Raw genomic sequence first — 21,956 nt, forward strand, 5'->3', positions numbered from 1 at the left:
GTTCTCTGGATCCTCCTTCTGGCCCTTCTTGTGGATGGGTGTCACATTTGCCAACCTCCAGTCAGCTGGGACCTCCCCAGTTATCCAGGACTGCTCATAGATGATGCAAAATGGCTTGGTGAGCACTTCCACTAGCTCCTTCAGTACCCTTGGATGGATCCCATCTGGCCCCATAGATTTGTGCACCTCCAGGTGCTGAAGCAGGTCCCTCACCATTTCCCTTTTGATTACAGGGGCTTTATTCTGCTCCCCATCCTTGTCTTCTAGCTCAGGGGTCTGAGTGCTCAGGGAACAACTGGTCCTACTGCTGAAGACTGAGGCAAAGGCAGCATTAAGTACCTCAGCCTTTTCCTCATCCTTGGTCACTATGTTACTGGCCCCATCTACTAGAGGACAGAGATTGCTTAGTCCTCTTTTTATTGCTATTGTGAACCTTATGAGGTTCACATGGGCCCAATTCTTGAGCTTGTCCAGCTCCCTCTGGATGGAACACCATCCCTCAGGCGTGTCAATTGCAGCACTCAGCTCAGTGCTGTTGGCAAACTTGCTGAGGGTGTACTCGATCCCACTGCCTATGTCACTGATGAAGATATTAAATAGTACTGGTCCCGGTATGGATCCTTGAGGGACGCTACTTGCTACCGATTTCCATTTGGACATAGAACTATTGACTGCAACTCTTTGGATGCAACCATCAAACCAATTCTTTAACTGCCTAACAGCCCGTCCCATCAAACCCCAATCTCTCCAACTTAGAGTCAAGAATACTGTATGGGACCATATCAAAGGCCTTACAGAAGTCCAAATAGGTGACATCCGTAGCTCTTCCCTTATCCATTGATGCAACCACTCCATTGTAGAAGGTCATCAGATTAGTTAGGCACAATTTGCCTTTGGTGAAGCCATGGTGGTTGTCTCTAATCATCTCCCTGTCTTCCATATATTTTGATCTGTCTTCCAGGAGGATCTGCTCCATGATCTTAATGGGCACAGAGGTGAGGCTGATTGGTCAGTAGTTCCCAGGGTCCTCCATTTTAAAAATGGGCATGATGCTTGCCTTTTTCCAGTCACCAAGAGGTTCTTATTCAGCTATGCTGGTCTCCTGCCTTCCTTGCTTGATTTCTTACACATGGGAATCAAGAGCTCTTGCGCTCTGAGAATAATGTCCTTAAAGAATTGCCAGCTCTTTTCAGCCCTTTGAGAGCAGTTTCCCAGGAGGTCCCATTCACTAATTCCTTAAAGAACTGAACGTTTGCTCTCCTAAAATTCAGGATCCAGACTCTACTCTTCACCTGGCCCATATCCCTCAAGACTGATGTGTTCTCAGTACAGAATACATAAATTCGCTACAACTCAACAAGTCACTCAGAGCTCCCTTCGGTGTTCATGGAGAGCAACTCAACCATTTCCATGCAATCTACAGCATGATTGCCAGACAAATCCCATTGGCAGTTCCTAACTTACAGCAGTAATTTGAAAAAGGTGAGGGTAGAAGTTTGGAGATAATTTTGGAAGATATTTCAAATGTAAGGCTGAACACGGAAGGCTGTATTATATCCCCTATGGGTATGTGATTTTGAGAGTGGCCTTGTTAAAGCTAGAGCCAGCTCAAGGCTTCTTATCTGATTGGGTAGGTTACATTTTATAAGCAAGACCGCATCAAAGAAACACATGACTTGTAAAATTATTTTCTCCTCTTAACAGAGGCAGTCTAGCTAAAACATAAACACCATATTTGGAAGCTGAATTAGATTTCTATGTCAAGGGAATTTTTAATTATGCAGATATTGCCCTCAGGTCTGATAAAGCCTTAACCATGTTAAGGATATATCAAGATCAGCAGTTTTTTCTGCATATAGCTCTAAGCAGCCGAGAACCACATTAGTTAACAGACAAACAAACAAACATTTACTGTATTTGTGATATTACAAAAATAAAACACATAATAAAAGCTGGTATTTCTTCCTCAGCTGACAATTTTTCTTAGAAAAAAACCCACGATTTAACTAAATGAATCTTTTCGTAGCACAGAGGCATTCTTCTCTATGTGAATTATTTTGTCTCTTACCAGTGACCCCATATAGCAAGTTTCCTACTTCCAGAGTTCCTGAGATTTTATCAGATTCATGTTAGTAACTTTCACCTTGTAGTTCTGTTTTGATAGTAACTTCACTGTATCCTGGCTTTGAGGGCTACATAAATTATGAACAAGAATCATCCAGTATTTATCACTGCAGATAGAAGAGAAATCAGAAACTAATCATGATACAGATTAATTAACTACAGGGTGACCTGAACTGCTTAACAGCCTCAGTTCATTTGTAATTTTCTTTTAATATGGTCAAATGTTAGGTCACAGTCACAGGTCAATGAATGTAAGATGTAGGGTTATTATTTCCAACATGACAGTCCTAAGAAAACCATACAGGGTTACAGTGGATAACCAATTAAATATTACACCCTTTTTGAATGATTCATATATCACTCTCTGTTTTAATTAGGCGGGGATATAAATTAGAAATAGCAACGTGACTTACCACTGTATATTCAGCAATAGTAAAGCTTATTTTTGGTGTTCATAATTCAAAAAGAATACTGGAAAATTTTGAAAAGGTTGAGAAAAGAAGCACACAAGTGATTAGGAAATAAATTTAAAAAGCACGAGTTGTATAATCTTTTAAAAATAAATTGAGATTAATAATCTTGGACTCTGCAACGAGAAATCTTTTTGGAGTAAAGAATCTGTTCTAACAGCAGGCAACCTGTAACACAATCCGGTGGCAAAAAGCTAAGCTAAACAGTGAAACTAAAAATGAGATGCCTAACTTTTAACAATGATTGTTAGTAATCCCTATTGCAGGAACTCATGGTGTCAGCCAGAAGTTACACATTTAATACAGGAATCACTCTGATTCTGTGGCCTAGGCTACATAAGCTAAACAAAATTATTTTAACAATCTCTTATGACCTTAAAGTTCATTGACGTAAATCTTCAAGCCTTCTTTTATCACTTTGAAGAAGTGACCCCTGAACTTCCAGGTTTTCAAGAATTTTCTTCTTTCAGTCAGTGCTATATAAACAGTTTCCTATATTTTGCATTTGTGACTTCCTCTAAATAAGTTATTTGAGAACACCAGAGGCCATATAATCCTGAGCTTTAACACCACAAAAATTCAGATAATAAAATCCCCATGAAGACCACATCTTGTGTTTCTGACATTCTTTGTACCTTTTGGAGAAGTCTCTTCTGAACCCTGGACTGATAACAAACTCATGATAGCCTAGAGACACTTATATTGTTTTTTTTTTTTGCATTTAAAATACATGAACACCAGCCCACAAAAAAAATTTGTGGCTGTGATGAAACTACGCCTCATACCTTCAGTTTCAGAGAAACTGCTCTCTACAGTTTCGGGTACTTTATGCAGCAGTCCCAGAGGAAACACACATCTCTCAGTGAAGATCTACACAGAGCCAACCCTTACAGAGTGACTCATTGTCTATTTAGATTAAACAGCTCAAAAAGAAATCCCGGAGTCCCCAAGGTTGTTTCTCTGCTGCACGGGCAGCTCCACGGAGAACGCTGCTGCTCCAGAGGCGAAAGCACCACACAGCCTGCAATCAGCTCTGTGCTCACACTTCATTGAAACTATGACCCATGATAAATAGAAGAGTCCGATTTAGTGGCAGAGTCACCTGCAGCCTGAGTCACCTGGAGCAAACAGTAGGCAATGGCACCGCTTACCAAAGCGCCAGGCCCGTGACTTCACCCACCTCACTTGAAGCACCGGCCATAGGCAGCCCTGAGGCGCCTCAACCCCTCTGGGAAACCGGCCCGCGGCTGGCCGGGAGGAAAAAACGAGCTCCCCTTTGGGTCGGAAAGCGTCTTCCCGGGGGGGTGTGGGGAGTCGAAGTGAGTAGAGAAGAGAAAGAAACTAACAGCGACCCGCGGCCGCTCTGCGACAGCGGAGTGGACACCACCTCAGCCCTCAGCCCTCGCGCCCCCCCCCCCCCGGCCCGTCAGGCCGTTCTGATTTGCCGTCGCACCTCAGAGCGACGGGAGAGAGAGCCAATCAAAGCTCGCCTTGCCTTGAGGTGGGGGGGTAGGTCCGGCCCGGGGAGGGCCCGAGTGGCTCTGTGGGAAGGAGCTGCTGCCGCCGCCGCCGCCGTCGCCGCTGCTAGCAGCAGCCCGCCGGCCCGGCCGCCCTTACCCCGCTGTGCCATGGAGGACGTGCTGCCCCCGGGTCTGCTGGAGATCTGCCTGCTGGTCGGCGTGCCCAGGGAGCGGGTGAGAGCGCTCCTACAGGTGAGAGGGGCTGAGGTGAGGTGAGGGAGCGCGGGGCGGGCGGGGGGCTCGACGGTGCCCGCCGGACGGGTGTCCCGGCCGGTGTGTGGGGCCGGTTCTGTCACCGCCGGTCTGTCACCGGCCCCGGCCGGGCCTCTGCCCTCCGGTCTCGGGTGAGACTGTGGGGTTGCCTTGTTGCTGTTACCATCGGATAGAGCCGAAATGCTTCACAGGAAACTTGTTTTGACAGGAGATCATCAACCAAGTGGGGATAATTTGGTCGTAGCGTTAAGTAATTACGCTTTTGCAAAGGTCTGAGCTTAGATGAAGAATGCAACGTGGCTTTACATAAGCAGGAACAGCAAAATGCTTCAACAATGCATGTCCTTCCCTTGGTGATATCCCAGTTCCCGTCTTCCGGTGGTGATAAAAGCAAAAGATACAGGAATAAAACTTGGTAACCTGTTTTCTTAGGTCTAAATCCCTCTATTGAGATTAAGCTTAGTGCTCTGAATTTGGCACGATCTGAGCAATTCAGATACGGCAGAAGTCAGTGGGTTTCTGCATTGAATATGTGGTTTATAATTTGTTTATGACTACAGCCACTTCACATATGAGTTAACAATCAAAATCCTCTTCCTGATTTTGCTTTGTTAAAACGTGCTGATGGTTTTGTTAGATACCAGTGTGGGAGTCGCTGTGGTGCCAGCACGTGCTGAAAAGCCGAGCTGCTCCCAGGGATCTCGGTTGTCTTGCTTGAACTTGAATTTGATTGCGCGCTCTAATAGCATTAGATAAAGAAGTCTTTGTTAAACTTGTTGCTGCTCACTCGCGACGCAGACCGCTTCTGCTGATGTCAGCTTCTTAAGTGATACTGGCAAAGCAGAGGTTCAAATTCCAGGTTCTCATTCATGTATACATTCAAACTAAGGAAATAGTTGTGCTGTAAATGTCGCCACCAAACTTTTGAAATCTGTGTCTATGTGTTGTTTCGGCATCTGCGTGAGAAGTAAACCCCAAAGAAGGGGATTTTTTTTTTCATTCTGCTCCACTGTCATTGCTTCCAAAAGACCTGTAGAACAACAAATAGGAAATTGGCTACAAAAAGCAGAAGCCATTCCGATATTCTGCACGGACTACAGGTTTTTAATTGTTTCTTTGCTCAAGGTATAAAATGGAGTGTCAGAAAGGGAAGTAGTCCCTACACTTGTCAATATTAACAACAGTAACGTCCCTGCAAGCTGTTACACCACAGGGATTTCAGTCACTGTCTTAGGGCAAGTTTATAGATTTACTCCACTTCCTTTTCCTTCTGCAGCACTATCTATATGAGGAAATGGTGGAATATGTTTTGTGTCTAATTTCAGTGAATGTAGAAAGAAGAGACTTTACTGACAGAAAATAAGAACATTTCAGTGGAAAGTAGTGGACCTCTGATGATATTTACAGATGAAACAGCAGGGTAATAATCTTGATATTTCAAATCCTGGTCTTGAAAGTGTGTGTATTCTTAACTTTATTGCAATACAGAGTAATAAAGTCAATGAAGTGAGAGGGAACATGATACAACCTACTCTGAAAATAAGAAGAGTCTGATATGAATGATCTGTTGTTGATGAGGATTCCAGGAAAAAAGATAGTTTTGCACTGAAGCTTGTGAAACTGAAGTTTCTGAGCTGTCATCCGTCAGTTATTGCATCTTGGCAATTATCTTTAATTTTCACTCTAAGATTTCAATTTGAAGCCGCTATTTTCAGCTAGAGATTACTTTTTTAGTGCTGAAAGTGTGTATTTTATAAGAATGAGATGTGCAATAGTGAAGATCATACAGCCATCTGATAAGACTTCTTTCCCCTAAGTTATCTTCAGCTATAAATGTGGGTTTTGATATGGCAAGTATGGTGTGCAAGATGTCTGTGAGATGTCTCAGATCTTCCTATCGACTCCATCGTTGGGTTCTGTATCTACCTACCACAACCAGTGGTACAGATCTTGTCTCTTTCAGTGTCTGCATCATGCTTTCTGGCCTTGTTAATGCACTTGTAACTGCCAAACCAATTTTCTCCTTCTGTAATGCTCCCCTGGGTGTCACACCGTGCAAAAGAAATGAGGTGTGATCAAGTCAGCAGTGTGCCACTTGTGGCAGTGAAAAGGAACTGTGTAACGGCCTTCTTCATCAGGACTGCAGCTCGCAGGAGAAGGGATTATTACTATTATTGTTATTACTCAACACTCTTGAGGTCACAAATGGAGTACTGTTCCACACTTGGGTACCTTGATACTGGAGAACTGCTGACAAATAGGAGAGAGACCAGAAGAATCACAGAATCAGAATCACAGAATTTTCAGAGTTGGAAGGGACCTCTAGAGATCATCTAGTCCAACTCCCCTGCTAAAGCAGAATTGCCCGGAGCACATTACTCAGGACTGCATCCAGGCGGGTCTTGAAAATCTCCAGAGAAGGGGACTCCACCACCTCCCTGGGCAGCCTGTGCCAGTGCTCTGTCACCCTCACCGTAAAGAAGTTTTTCCGTGTATTTAAACGGAACTTCCTGTGTTCTAACTTGTGCCCATTACCCCTCGTCCTGTCACTGGGAACCATTGAAAAGAACCTGGCTCCATCCTCCTTTAACCCATCCTTTAGATACTCGTACACCACAATAAGGTCTCCCCTCAGCCTTCTCTTCTCCAGGCTACAGAGTCCCAGCTCTCTCAGCCTTTCCTCATAAGGCAGATGCTCCAAGCCCTTAATCATCTTAGTTGCCCTTCGCTGGACTCGCTCCAGCAGTTCTCTGTCCCTCTTGAACTGGGGAGCCCAAAACTGGACACAGTATTCCAGTTGTGGCCTCACCAGTGCAGAGTAGAGGAGAGGGGGAGAATGACCTCCCTCGACCTACTGGCCACACTCTTCCCTATGCAGCCCAGGATTCCATTGGCCTTTTTGGCGACAAGGGCACATTGCTGGGCCATGGATAATTTACTGTCTACTAGGAGCCCCAGATCCTTCTCCTCCGAGCTACTTCCCAGCAGGTCCGCCCCTAACCTATACTGGTGCCTAGCATTCTTCCTCCCCAGGTGCAGGACCTTGCACAGCCAAGCTGTATGAGGGCTGGATCACAAAGGGGGAAGAACCTCCTTCTTAAGGGATTTCTCAAACTTGATTGGACGAGACCCAGAGCAACCTGATCTAACTTCAAAGTTATCATTGCTTTGAGCAAAGGGTTGCACTAGAACCTCCAGCGGTCCCTTCTGACCTAGTTTTTTCTAAGGCTTCATACTTTCCCCTGCCCTATTATTCCTTAAGGAAGCCATTTTTTTCATGACATTCAAGATGAAATTAACTTCTTCAGTGATGGGAAGAAGAGAATGAAATCGAGTAAACACTAAATAGCTGAGATCTGTGATTTCAACACACTACTTCTTGTTTGTGTTGAAACTAGTGCCGTCATTGTAAAAAGTCTCTCTCTCATCCATGTCCTGTATGGCCCTGTTGTTACAGGAACATAATCAGTACATGGGGATGGAATAAAATCCCTGACTTCTGGAATATTGCAGAATTGCAGGAAAGAAAAGTCATTAGTGTTTATAAGAAGCTATGTGTGATGCAAGGACATTTGATAGTAAAAAGCGACAGAAGAGAAGCATTTCAAAATGAAGAAGTAACAGTAGAAGCAGAGAATATAAAATGTTCAAAGAATAGTAGAAACAAGTGAATATTGTTCTATTGCTCCCAATTCACCATCCCTGAACAGAAAGGATAAGAAAATATGACTTTGTCTGTAGACATTAATATGAGCTGACTTGAATGCTGACGACTGAGTCACTGGGTCAGTGACAGTGCTGACAGTGCTGTTCTGTGGGGAAAAAAAATGGTGTTTAATGCCTCTGTTGTAGTTCAAGACATCAAGGACCTGCCATTTTAGAAGCTGTTACACTGTGAGGCTGTTAAATCGCTGGCTGTCATCCAGCACTTTGTAGCACAGAGATGCCTTCAATGTAAGTCAGGGATTGCCCTGTCAAAGCGACTTTGTGTGAAGACCTCTGCAGGGCAAATCTGCCAAGTTGAGATTGCTACTGTTTGAGTAGGTCTGTGTTTTTCTTGTATAACAGCCTCAGGGCTGAGTGTTAATTCTTAATTTCCTTCTGAAATGTTGAGCTGCATGTTATTTTGAGAGTGATCATGTTGGATTTATCTGCACTTCCAGTTTCTTCACTTGAAATGGATGTCAGCTGCCAGCTAAGGAAAATGACACTTGAAGTTTGTAGCATGGCAGGGTATGGCATTCAGTACCCCAATTTGTAATGTGCTTTTTAAAGTAATTGCTCTCTTTTGAGTATCCCAGTGGATACTTAACCTTTTATCTTTTCCACTCTAATTTCTTTCTAGTTCAGGCTCTGTGTGTTCATTAAAAGAGTGTTTTTTCACTTCTTATTTTTATTGAAGTACTTTCTTTCAAGTATCCTGTTATAGAATATGGCGGAGCTTAAGATACAGTAACTAATACATCATGAGGCTAAGTGGTCCTCATTTTTCGTATCATGGTCAAACGTGAAGAAGACTACTGGTGGACTCATCTACTATGACAAATAAACTGAGACTTTCTGTTCCCAAACTTGGACAGTGGAAGATTGGCTTCAGTGAAGCAATAGAGCTTTGTGTGTTGTAGCTGTTATAAAAAGTGGGGAAATAATGAGACAGGACAGCATTGGTTCTCAAGGAGTATCTTAAATACAAGTAATAGCGATGTATCATGTCTGAATGTAAAAGCGCATGTATGCTTCATCTGTCTTTGAATCAGTTAGCAAAAAGTTGAAAACGAAACAGCTTTTTAGCCACAATGAGATTTGCCTTTCCTGTTTCCAAATATCCTTTGACTAAACAAAGCTCGTACTTGCTGTTTTGACCTTGCAGGAACAATTAAAATTGCAGTGAAGTAATTGAAAATGCAGCTACTTGTCTCTACTATATGGTCAAGAATACAAAAAGTGCTCCCAAGTACAAGGAAATCTCCTCTTCTGATCATTTCCTCCACAGGTTTTTCATAGCAAGGCAGCAAGGGCTTTCAGCAGAGTAGTAGTTTACAAAGTTGCCTACTAAAAAATGTTGTAATTTCATACATGCTCTTGGGATGCCTGTTCCACTTAGTCGTCAGTATATTGAGAAATTTTCATGGCTTCATGTTGTACAGTATCTTAAAATTGTGTTTCTTGTAACAGTGATTGTCGTTTTTAGTTGTACTTTCTTAATTGCCTTAAAGTTAAAAGTTGTCTTGTGAAAGCTTGTGTGTTTTTTTTGTTTCTTGGTTTGTTTTTTTTTTTTTTTCCCTGCAGAGGTTATTCTGAGCTAAAATGTAGCTTTTGCTTAAGCTGAACTAAGACTTATGTAGGGAGTTCAGTTATTTTTCTTTGTTTTCATTTATTTGTTGCCTGGTTTCTCTTACTACCAGTGTTTATTTTAAGTGTAGCTTAAGTATATCCTAACACTTGAAAGGAAGAAACGTTGTATTTGATATTTGTTAGTTTTTTTCTGCCAAAGGCATAATATTGATATGGTGCATTTTGAATGATGAAGAATGATTCTTTACCTACTGAAAATGGCCAGAGTATTCCCCTTGCATTCACACATGTAAAGCAAGAAATTAGAAGGAAAAATTAATTATTTAGGAAGAAGAAAAAATGCATTATAAATCCACAATTTTAGGGATAAAAAGAAAACAGGGCTAAAAATGGTTTTAAAAAAACTATCAGGATGAGTGTCAACTTAGTGATTGCTTCTATTTTTTTTTATAGGGTACTCAAAGAAAACCCAAAAGTCTTCCTCTGCTTGAACCAGAAGTTCTTTCTGTATTTGTGCCACCGTTTATCAGCAGAGATGATATGCAGGTGGTTAATGCTGGTAATAACTTGAATAAAAGTAAACGCCGGTCTTTCCGCAAGAAAAAAGAGAGGCCAAAGATTGAAAATGTCAAGAGTCTCAATGGGGAGCAAAAAGCACCTGACACTGAAGATATTACAGTTCCAAAGGACATTGATCTTATTGGTTTGCCACAGCTGTGCTTCCCAGGTATGGTAGGGTTCAAATACCTTAATGAGAACTGGTTTAATATATATTTGTTGACCCATAGTACAGCTATTTTTTTTTTTATGATCATTTTCTCCATTGTATTTCACAGTATAACACGTGTGTCTGCTTGTGAGCAGGTCAGTGATGAAAGCAGCTGTTTGAGGTGCCCTTATGGCTGCGTTGTGTGAAACAGATCTATTAGCAATAGCAGCTGCAACACCTGCAAGAGAGGGAAGCTGAAAGCTGCATTAGCTCTTATTGGTAAATCTTGGTTTGAGTGCAGTGCACACATGCACACACATTTAAAATTCATCCTTTCCCCCTTCCCCCCCCAAATGACTGAGTACTCACTTTTCATTTGGTATTAAGATATATCTGAAGTAGTGACCGTTTCCTCCAGATTTAACTGCAGAAATTGTAATATGCATGTCTCTGTTGCAGACCTTATAAATATCACAGAATGGTCAGGGTTGGAAGGGATCTCTGGAGATCATCTAGTCCAACTCCCCCGCCAGAGCAGGGTCACCTACAGCAAGTTGCAGAAGGTGGCATCCAGGCAGGTTTTGAATGTCTCCAGAGTGGGAGGCTCCACAACCTCTCTGGGCAGCCTGTGCCAGTGCTCTGCCACCCTCACCGTAAAGAAGTTTTTCTGTGTATTTAAATGGAACTTCCTGTGTTCTACTGGCCACACTCTTCTTGATGCATGCCAGGATGCCATTGGCCTTCTTGGCCACCAGGGCACATTGCTGGCTCATGGGCATCCTGTTGTCCACCAGGACTCCCAGGTCCCTTTCCACAGAGCTGCTCTCCAGGAGGTCAGCCCCCAACCTGTACTGATGCATGGGGTTATTCCTCCCCAGGTGCAGTAGCCTACACTTGCTCTTGTTGAATTTCATCAGGTTTCTCTCTGCCCAACTCTCCAGCCTGTCCAGATCACACTGTATGGCAGCACAGCCTTCTGGTGTGTCAGCCACTCCTCCCATTTTCGTGTCATCAGCAAACTTGCTGATGGTACAGTCTACCCCTTCATCCAGGTCATTGATGAATATATTGAACAGGACTGGACCCAGTACTGACCCCTGAGGGACACCACTCGTTACTGACCTCCAATTCAACAATATCTTGAAGGAAAAAAAAGTGAACGAAGCCCATCTATTGTATTTTGCCACTTAAAATGCAGAATAATGATACAGTTTTTTTCTTCTTCAGTAATGTGCAGCTTACGGTCTTTGTAATAACCGTTAGATCAAACGGACTGTATATGTGCATTTTAATCCCTTAAAATGAGACATTTCTCTTGAAATGAAGTGAATATGTGCAGTATTTGCAATGAATCCCTTTTCAAGCACCTGTAGTTAAATACGTAGTTAAAGAAAAAAGGTTTCTGCCTTTGTTACAGGAGGACTTCATATAACCTCTGAATCAAAAGATGACCACATTCATTTCCTGGTCTTCACAGACGTCTGCGGTAACAGAACATACGGTGTTGTTGCACAATACTACCAGCCTATGCAAGTATGTTATTTAACTCTTGCTTTTATTAAAATATATTAAAAGATATAAAATAAACCCAAACACCTTGAGAATAATGTCAGGTTTAATTTATGAATTAGTTTACAGATGTATTTTAATGGTCGTAGGAATACAGAAAAAATCATACTTTATATTGCCATTGTAAATTAAGTACATTGGAACAGCATTACATTAGGATAAACTGTTACAGATTTCAGTTAGGAGTTTTGATTATTTAGGAGCAGACTTTGTCCCTTTGACTTTTTTTTTGGTGAAGATAGCACCTTGTGTTCTTTCTAAATATCTTTTGCGCTGAGATTCTTTTTAATATGTATGTCTTAGTCATGTTGGCTGACATTTTTCTGAAGAGCTTAAGGGAGATAGACATCCAAATCCCCTTGAAATTTAGAGGGAATTGGGTATCGTATCTCTAGGGTTCTCAAGAAAAGATCAGCCATAAATTCATGATTAACATAAACACATTAATCTGTAGTTTTCTTGCAGGATGGCTGTATTTCCTCTAATGGGCAGGCCCACTGGGAATCTGCGCAGACTGGGAAGATGCCTGTCTGTTTTGTACCACTAGCTATTTGTGTTATATCCAGATATCCATATTTTAATGCCCTGAAGGATTGTCTCTCTTGGTAAGACTTGCTATCCTGTTTGGTTCTCGTGGAAATAACTGTGTAGATTTTAATACGTGAATTTGCATGATGTGGCGAGGATAGCTGCATAATGCTAAAACAGGCATTAGTTTTAAGTTATGGTCATGTGAGGCGTGTGAGAGAGGAGAAGAAATGTAGTGTGAATCTTATCTGGACAGCGAGCGCAAGTTCTAAATATCAAGGAAATTGTGATGTTGTCTTTGTTTTCTTTGAGGTTTTTGGTAAGTCTAGAAAATACTAATTTGCAGGGAACAGATTAATCAAAGATTTTGGTTTTTTTGGAAGAGGGTTAACAATAATTTTGCTACGCTGGTGAAAATCACTTTGCAAGCACAAAAACCTCTTTATAATGCACCAAATAAATGTCATAAGAACATGAATAGATGTATTAATAAGCGGTTAGTGATACTTTATTATTTAACTAAATTATCCAAGTCACTTGAGGGAGTACAGTTGTTACTTGGCTGTTGTAGAATCTTAGGTTATAGAGCACTTCACTGGTTAGAAACACTCAACTACTCCGTAGTTAAAAGATAAGTCAACATGGGTCTGTCTTGTTTAGTAATTTAACATATTTTGAGGTTGTGTGTTGCTTTATTGTTAAATTGTTCAAATCTATGTGCTTCTATTCTGATGTGGATTAAAAACTCCTTGTATCAGGGAGCCTGCCTCTGTACATTGACTAAATTCCAGTCAATTTCTAGAGCCAAATTTGCAGTCAGGTCTTTTCCTTTTGCAGGTATTTGCTTCTTATACCTAAATTGAAAGATGTTAGAGTTTTAGGTCGGAGCTTGAGTCTTCCAGTTTGTTCTGCCGGTGGTCGGTATGCCGAGCAGATGAGCAAGCAAGGATGTGCTTCCTGGGCACGAACTGAGGTGCATCACCAGCCCCTAACCTTACTCCATAGCAGGGTGAGACCTGAGCACTCATTTCCCCACCATGTTCACCTCTTCTTCCCAATGCTGTGGGCTTGGATCTGGTTGGTTGGCTTCCCTGGCTCAGATAAAGAGAGCCCTGGAGGAACAAAACAGTGCCTTCTTCCTGGGCAGTTCAGATGTTGTCTCCAAAGAGGCTGTGATATCAGAAGTGAGTCACTGTGGCAGCCCTTAAGTATGAGCGAACTGTCATTTTCAAAACATTCATCAAGGGGTTTAATATGGATAAGGGACATCAACACGATGGAAACGCTCACAGGTTAGTGCGAAATCAAGACCATCAGTGAAACAAAAAGGAAACGTTTGTTTCCCTCTCTCCTTTCCTGCCCAGATCACTTTTTCCACTCCTTGACCCGCCTGGATGCAGTCCTGAGTAATGTGCTCTAGGCAATGCTGCTTTAGCGGGGGAGTTGGACTAGATGATCTCTAGAGGTCCCTTCCAACTCTGATGATTCTGTGATTCTGTGATTCTGTGATTTATGTTTAAGTCAATTACATCAGCCGTTGCTGTTGCAGGAGCTGATTCATTGCTGCCTTTTTATAGTCTCAAATCTCAAGTAAGTACTAATCTGCATAGTACAGCTATGTACCTGAGCTGTGGTGCTCTTCATTTTATATCCAGTCTTTATAACAGGATTCATGCTGCTTTTATACTGTGAACTCAGCCTCACTAAGCAGCGTAGGGCTTGCTACATGCCAACTTTCCACTGGGTAGGAAATAGTATAGATGCAGCTTTTCAGTTATAGTGTTCATCAGTGGTTTATATGCTATATTCATAAATGAGTAATTTCTTCTCTGAAGTGAGGCATCTTTCAGCTGGGAGAAACAGTCAAATTGTGAACAGATTTTTGAAGAGCCCTCTAAGGGAGAAATGGGAAAATGTACAAGAAAACCGTGGAAAATTCCAGAGGTTACAGAAATGTTTCTAGGTCTTGTATTTGTTCAGAGTGGAGGGGAACCAGGTGGAGTTAACTCTCTAGAGGTGCAAGCTTCTGCCTCTGGGTGAGTATTTTAAACATTATAATTAAACATCTCTGCCTTGATCATATATAGTAGGTTTTTGCAGCTATTTAAAGCATTAACGTCCAAGCTAACTACTATGGATGACTTTTCCCTTTAAGCTGAATATGTACCGGTTTCTAAGGGGAGTTCAGATTTATCAGTGACCTACCATTGAATCTTTAAGTGAATTGTGAATATGTGAATAATTATGGGGAGTTCAACAGGGCAGCAGCTTTACATGTTAATACTGTGTGTTGTCCTGGTCAATTTAACAGAAGAATTTGTCATACACTCTTCTCTCTCCTTTTTGCTGCTGCATCGGAATGTAACATGCAAGTGTGTGCAACTGGAAAGGGGGGATGCAAGTGACAAGGCTGGAGGTCAGTAACGAGTGGTGTCCCTCAGGGATCAGTACTGGGTCCAGTCCTGTTCAATATATTCATCAATGACCTGGATGAAAGGGTAGAGTGTGCCATCAGCAAGTTTGCTGATGACACGAAAATGGGAGGAGTGGCTGACACGCCAGAAGGCTGTGCTGCCATACAGTGTGATCTGGACAGGCTGGAGAGTTGGGCAGAGAGAAACCTGATGAAATTTAACAAGAGCAAGTGTAGGCTACTGCACCTGGGGAGGAATAACCCCATGCATCAGTACAGGTTGGGGGCTGACCTCCTGGAGAGCAGCTCTGTGGAAAGGGACCTGGGAGTCCCGGTGGATAACAGGATGCCCATGAGCCAGCACTGTGCCCTGGTGGCCAGGAAGTCCAATGGCATCCTGGCGTGCATCAAGAAGAGTGTGGCCAGCAGGTGGAAGGAGGTCATCCTCCCCCTCTACTCTGCCCTGGTGAGGCCACATCTGGAGTAGTGTGTCCAGTTGTGGGCTCCCTGGTTCAAGAAGGACAGGGAACTGCTGGAGAGAGTCCAGCAAAGGGCTACAAAGATGATTAGGGGATTAGAACACCTCTCTTATGAGGAAACGCTGAGGGACCTGGGTCTTTTTAGTCTAGAGAAAAGAAGATTGAGGGGGGATCTTATTAATGCTTACAAATACTTAAAGGGAGAGCCCCAGGGGGATGGGAGCAGTCTTTTTTCAGTGGTGCCCAGTGACAGGACAAGAGGTAACGGGCACAAACTTGAACATAGGAAGCTCCCTCTTAAGAAGTTCCTCCTCATGTTTACTTTGAGGGTGGCAGAGCACTGGCACAGGCTGCCCAGAGAGGTTGTGGAGCCTCCCACTCTGGAGACATTCAAAAGCCGCCTGGATGCCGTCCTCTGCAACTTGCTGTAGGTGACCCTACTCTGGCGGGGGGGTTGGACTGGGTGAGCTCCAGATATCCCTTCCAACCCTGACCATTCTGTGATTCTGTGTGATTTGTGAAGGCTGCATTTGGTGCTGGCGTTTCCCACTCTAATGGAAACTTAACTGAATAGGTTTCTAAGATATTTTCTTCTCGTGTTTTTTTTTTTTTGTTTTTTTTTTGTTTTTTTTTTTAATCACATAGTCACCACATATTTTCCTTGATACTGTTATACTGTTTGGTAGATAATTTCAGAATGTCTACCCTTCTGTTTTTGGGGGCTTTTTTTTTTTTTTTTTTAGAAAAGGTATTTTACTGTGCCAGAGTATACTTGAATTGGAGGAAAGGAAGGGGTGGAGAGGTACTGTTTTTCCTTATTTTGTTTGTATTACTGAAATTTTTCCATATGGCATGATACAGCTGCCTGGGATGTGTGACTGTTCTGAATGGAATATAAGCAATTACAGTAAAGACCTCAATAATATATTCTGAGCATAGTGTCCTGTACAGCTGGGGATATTTCAGCTTTTTGTAACATTACAAAACATTGACATTGTTTTCCTGTTAGGAAAGGGAGTTATTGTCATTTTGGTTGTATTACCTGTAATCAGGCGACTTATGAGTTAAAAATCTAATTAAATGTTTTCATTGACTAAGTGTACTCAAGTAGTAGTGCCTCCTATTCTTGACAAATAACAACACATTCAACAGTGTACTTGAATCCTTGGTATGCTTCCGAGGTTTTGCAGGATGCTTTAACTGATTAATCATTCTGCAAGTCTGGGGATTTGAAAACACTTGCTGGTGGACCCCAAAACACCTGTTTCTAGTGTGTAGCCCTTTCCTGGTGAGAGTGGAAAAATGCTATTTGTTGTTGCTAATGAAGGCCTGATGTTGAAGTAGCATCTAAAGGGGTTTTGCTTCTATTCAGGACCTTTTTGCAGAAGATTTCATTTTCCTCCAGAATTCTGCTGTGCATAGCTTATTTTCTCTAGGACCTGCATGCACAGGATTGCTTGTAGGTGAGGTGGTACTTGTTTTCATTCAGAACAGTCCTCAAAGGTATTTCATAGTCATAAGCATTCCCAGATAGAACCCAGGTTCCTAAACTTTTCCAAATGGCAGAGTATAGTACAAATCACAACTGAAAACTGAGACCAAGCTGAGATACAAAGGCAACGTCAAACTGTAAATCCATGTAGGCGCTTTGAACTGCAAGTGGAACTTGCAAAATTTCATCATAGTAACAAAGGTCTTCATATTCCATGCAATTAATTTTATAACTAATTCACATATTACTAGCATACAGTGCTTCTAAATCTGGAACAATTTAAATGGAGGGTGTCTGCCTCTCTCCAAAGCAAGCAGGTGTGCATCTAGACCATTTCACTACACTGCAGCTGTTGGATTATTCTACATCATTATTTGAAAAGGTTCAGTTTTAAATGGAGAGGTTTTGGCACTTTGCACAGGTGGTTTTACCTCAATCTGTTACATGACATGAAAATTAAAATATTCCTGGCAGTAATCTCCTTCTGGATGAACTCCCGTCTTGGATGGATGAATAGGCTCCATTCAAACAGTAAATCTTCCAACCTGTGTGTTCGTCCTTTCGGCTGCCTTGAGAAAAGGTGGAATTGTGCAAATAGCTCACAGCATTGAGGCAGTACAAAGGACCTATTCTTAGATGTTCTTGCTTTCTGAAACATCTGTCCGTGGACAGTTAATAGAGGTAGCGGAAGGTTCATAAACTTCTTAGCTCTCCGCTTTAATGTTTCAGAGATTACTTCATTTATTTCAGCAGACGTTTGTGGTGCAGAGCTGTCAGCTGCTATTACATTACATTAATGGGCACAGTGTACTGATTAGGGAGCTCTTACTGTCCTTTCTGTACATCTGCTGCTTTTTCAGCATCAGTGTCAGGTTTTTTTTTCTCTTCTAACATTTACTGGATGTGTTGATATGTGTTTTTTGTCTCAAAAAACCCCACTAATAAAGCAGGTCTACCTATGCTGTTAGGCGACATCTAAGGCTTTACTAAGTGTGAACAGTATATTTGTTTAAAATGATGACTCTGCTGCCTGGTTTTCTTTGATAATTCTTCTCCTCCCTCCCCCTGCTTCCTCTGCACACCCTGAATAGCTGATGGGCTTTTTGGGGATATGTATAACTGTCTAGTACTCAGCCCAGGACAATTTCCAAATGTGAATTCACGGAATCACGGAGTTTTCGGAATTGGATGGGACCTCTAGAGATCATCTAGTCCAACTCCCCTGCTAAAGCAGGATTGCCTGGAGCACATTACTCAGGACTGCATCCAGCTGGGTCTTGAAAATCTCCAGAGAAGGGGACTCCACAACCTCCCTGGGCAGCCTGTGCCAGTGCTCTGGCACCCGAACCGTAAAGAAGTTTTTCCGTGTATTTGAACGGAACTTCCTATGTTCCGTTCCTATGTTTATTTAGTGGACTTACATGTCTCATTAATCCAAACAAAGCTCAGTAATATACGACAGAATGTTTTTATTCTGGAATCTAAATGCTATACACAAATATGATGTCCTGGATTCTAATAGATCTCTTGAACTGTTCAGTGGTATCTAGACCACTTTCTTCCTGAAGAACAAGTATTCTTCTGCAGGAAACTGGTAAAACTGCAAACTGAAATAGAACTTCAAGGAGAATATAACCATCTTAAGTTCCTAGTTTCTGTATATATAGATTTACAGGCTTAAATTTCTGATTTTGTAAAGGTTTGGGTTTGATTTGGGTTTGTTTTTTTTTTTTTTTGTCTATAAACATGCATGTGAATAAAATGCCCTTTCTGATTACAAATATTGAACTTCTTGTTATATTTCAGAAACACTGTTGGACTTAATGGTTTGCAGTTTTGATAGTGTATATGTTTAAATGTTCATGAATTGATTTGGTATATAATATAAACTGTATAACCTTTGTGGCTTTGACACAGCTGGGGTTATACAGGTCTAAAATAGAAGCATCTGATTGATAGGTTTGCACAACTGTATTTATTCTTTGTACGGGTAGGAACAATAGCAAAGAGCAGTGTTCACGCAGGCCTAGGCTTTACCCTAAATATGGCTCTTGGTCCACGTTTCTCTGCAGTTAAGCCCATGTCTACAACCTCTCTTTTCCTCTGATTTCAATCCCAGAGCTGATGTCTGATGCTTGGGGTGGGAGAAACACCATGGCACCATGTTGCAACTGTGGGTGTTTTGTTCCTCAAGCAATCTGTATAAGACACGTCCTTTAGCTGCATCTCACCTATAGGTTTTCTTTGCCGTCATGAAACCCCATGTGCCATCTGCATCCTCTGATATATATGATGCAGTAGTATGTTATGCATGGAAGTAAAAAACCCCTGCTTCTGACACAGCAGCATCATTAAAGTTAAATGGAACCCCTAAAGTATCTACTAAATTAGAAATTAATTGTCTGGAATAATAGCTTCATTGCTCCTAATATTTACTTTTTTTCAGTTCTAAGTTATCAGCAAAAAGGCTTTTTTTTCTGTTCGCATGTTACTATTTACAACTAATTTTCTGTAATTTAATTTCAGCTTACTAGTGCAACTGCGACCTTTCAAGGATTTAGATGTTGAGGAGCACATAAAAGAATTTGCAGCAAAATTATTTTTAATACCCAGCCCGCCACCAGGACCACTCCACTTGGTAATTACTGATGCTGAATTTCATAATGACTTTAACATTATGTCTTATAAAGCACTAAGTTGTTGTTTTCTATAAATTGGTTTGGCTGCTGCCTGGATAAGACCTAGCTGAGAGGAGAAACTCAGATAAACATTTGTATTCAGTGTAGAAGCTGAGATGTGTGGGCTGTATTTTCCTCATTATAACCCTTCCCAAGTCAAGCTAGATGTTAGCTGGGTCAGTGATTTCAGCACACTCTCTCTTTTGTCTACTGAAATGGCTTCTAGGGAAGCAGTGCTTCAGCCATGGACTAATCCTTAGCTGCTTTCCTTGACCCTGGAATGAGGGATTAGGAGTGGAGGAAGAAATAGCATAGCTGGAAACTGGTCTGAATGATTGGCTGAATCAGCTGCGAAGTGCTGAAATATGGAGCATGTGCAGGATCTGGCACTCAGAGATTTGAGCTGGAATATTTTGAATGCTGAAAGAGCTCATTGATTTTTGGCTTGTTCTGTCTTCTTAACATGAGCACCTATGCTCAGTTATTTTTTTTTATGTTTTTTTCTATTTCCTGTATGAATTTTATCAATACTTTTGATTTCTGAGCTGTACCTAAAAATATAAATTCCATTATTTTATTATGCTTATAACATAGCAAGTTTAATTCTGTTAAAAGAATATATATATATTTTTAAAGCTTTATTGTCTAAACAACCAATAAGAATGAAAGCAGACAAAGTCCATGTTAATCTTCCAAACTAGTTATTATGGCTTTTAATATTTCCCTCTCTTTTTATATTTCAGTTTTCTGCAATATACAAATGTCTGTCTTCTTGCTCTCAATTAATGTTAATATTTTGTAGTTGGAACTAAAATCCTGAAATAAATGTGTTGTGGGAACACTTTCATTAGGAAGTAAATGGAAAACATCTGTTATTACAGGTATTTAACATGAAACCACTTCAAATAATAATTCCTTCACGAGAGGATCCGGACAGTCCAATTATTGACTTGGATCTTCATCTTCCGTTGCTGTGTTTCAAGCCAGAGCAGGTGCTGCAGGTAAAACTAATGGATACTTTAAAATGTATTAGAGATTGACAGTACTGGTAATTTGTGGTTTAGAAAAAATCAAGATGTTTAATTACCCAAAAACATTATAAACCCAGGAATTCAGAATAGTGTTAGTTCTGCATATTAGAGATACGGCACAATAAAATACACTTTCTAGTAAGATGTTTTGTTATTTATAGACAAGATTAGATGAAGGCGTATTGGATTTATTTCACCTGTGATTTAGCAGTAGGTGCTAAATTTTGTAAGCATATATTTTAAAATATAAATGCCCAAGCTAATCGAAGATTTTATTTTGAATTCTCATTACATGCATTTCTACAAGATCTGTAAGAACCTTTTTCATGTGTAAGAAAGGGGCCTGTAGGATGAATTGTGGTAACAGTTGGCACTCTCATATACATAAAGTGTAAATGGTGTATAAAGACAAGACAATATGAAAAGCTATTTGCAAAGAATTTTTTCAGTACTTCGTAGAATTGTACAATAATTTTGGTTTGGAGCATCCTTTGTAGGTTTTCTGATCCAACTCCCTGCTCAAAGGCCACTTGCGAAGTTAAATTAGGTTGCTCAAGGTCTTTAGTATTGATGGCGGCACATCCTCTAAAAAAGAGCAGATTGGAGGCTTTTTGCCAGGAATGCTTGTAAACCTCCTCAGTCCTGAAAGTAGTCAATATTGACTTATTTTTTTGAATATACACATTCTTCCACCCATGTGGGCTTCTGCCCACATGTGCATGTTATGAATAAAACTGTCTCGCATCCTAAATGGTCCTCTGCAACTGGTACATCTTGAGAATGGAGTTTTACGTGCTAGCACCTCTGCAAGATATCTCACTTATGGCATTAGTCTTCTTGGCTTGAATTCATCCTCCCTAACCTGAGACATCTGAGTTTGGTGCTTAGATGCCATTGGGTCCATCTCTGTCAGTGGAAAAGGGTGGACATCTCCAGATATCTTCCTGAATTGCTCTGGGAAAGCACTGCTCTCCAGTGGCACTATAAGGAATGTGACTAGCTAGAGTCTTGAATGGATGTTTGGCTGAGATGTGTAAAACCTAGTCTTTGTGTTCATCATCAAAGACAGATTTGCTTATGTTCTTCATCTGGATACTTTTTACAGGCATTTTACAGTCTAATAGAGTGAAAGAAAGGTGACAGGTCTCCTTGGGAATTGCAGCTAAATCCTAGCCTTGTTGACATTGGTGGTGAAACTCTCACTGACTTCCACTGTCACTTAAATTGTCTCTCTTTTTCTGTTTTCTTCTTTTAGTTTTGTAAGAATCCTTAAGTGGACATTATTTCAATTTATAAATACATAAGGTAGCTATTAGAAAACAGAACTTGTGAGGCTGAGTTTCGCAAGCAGATGAAATATATGTGCATCTCTCTATGTTCTGGATATAACTCTTTCTAAACATGTAACTTTGGGGTTGGGTTTGTTTTTTTTTTT

At 41.2% G+C, this 21,956-nt stretch overlaps 1 protein-coding gene across 1 annotated transcript in view; it reads left to right on the forward strand.

The window, feature by feature from the left end:
- Positions 1-4,222: 4,222 nt before the first annotated feature.
- DENND3 (DENN domain containing 3) overlaps positions 4,223-21,956 on the forward strand; it is a gene marked incomplete at its 5' end in the record, with an annotated part of 45,171 nt that continues 27,437 nt past the window's right edge. Inside the window, 6 exons of the mRNA XM_082499345.1 lie at positions 4,223-4,306; positions 10,076-10,349; positions 11,749-11,864; positions 12,366-12,505; positions 19,339-19,450; positions 20,372-20,491. Coding sequence (XP_082355471.1) covers positions 4,223-4,306; positions 10,076-10,349; positions 11,749-11,864; positions 12,366-12,505; positions 19,339-19,450; positions 20,372-20,491 — 846 coding nt within the window. The remainder of the gene's footprint in view (positions 4,307-10,075; positions 10,350-11,748; positions 11,865-12,365; positions 12,506-19,338; positions 19,451-20,371; positions 20,492-21,956) is intronic.

The sequence above is a fragment of the Vanellus vanellus genome (genome assembly GCF_965231255.1).
Source record: "Vanellus vanellus genome assembly, chromosome: 2".
Lineage (NCBI taxonomy): Eukaryota > Metazoa > Chordata > Aves > Charadriiformes > Charadriidae > Vanellus > Vanellus vanellus.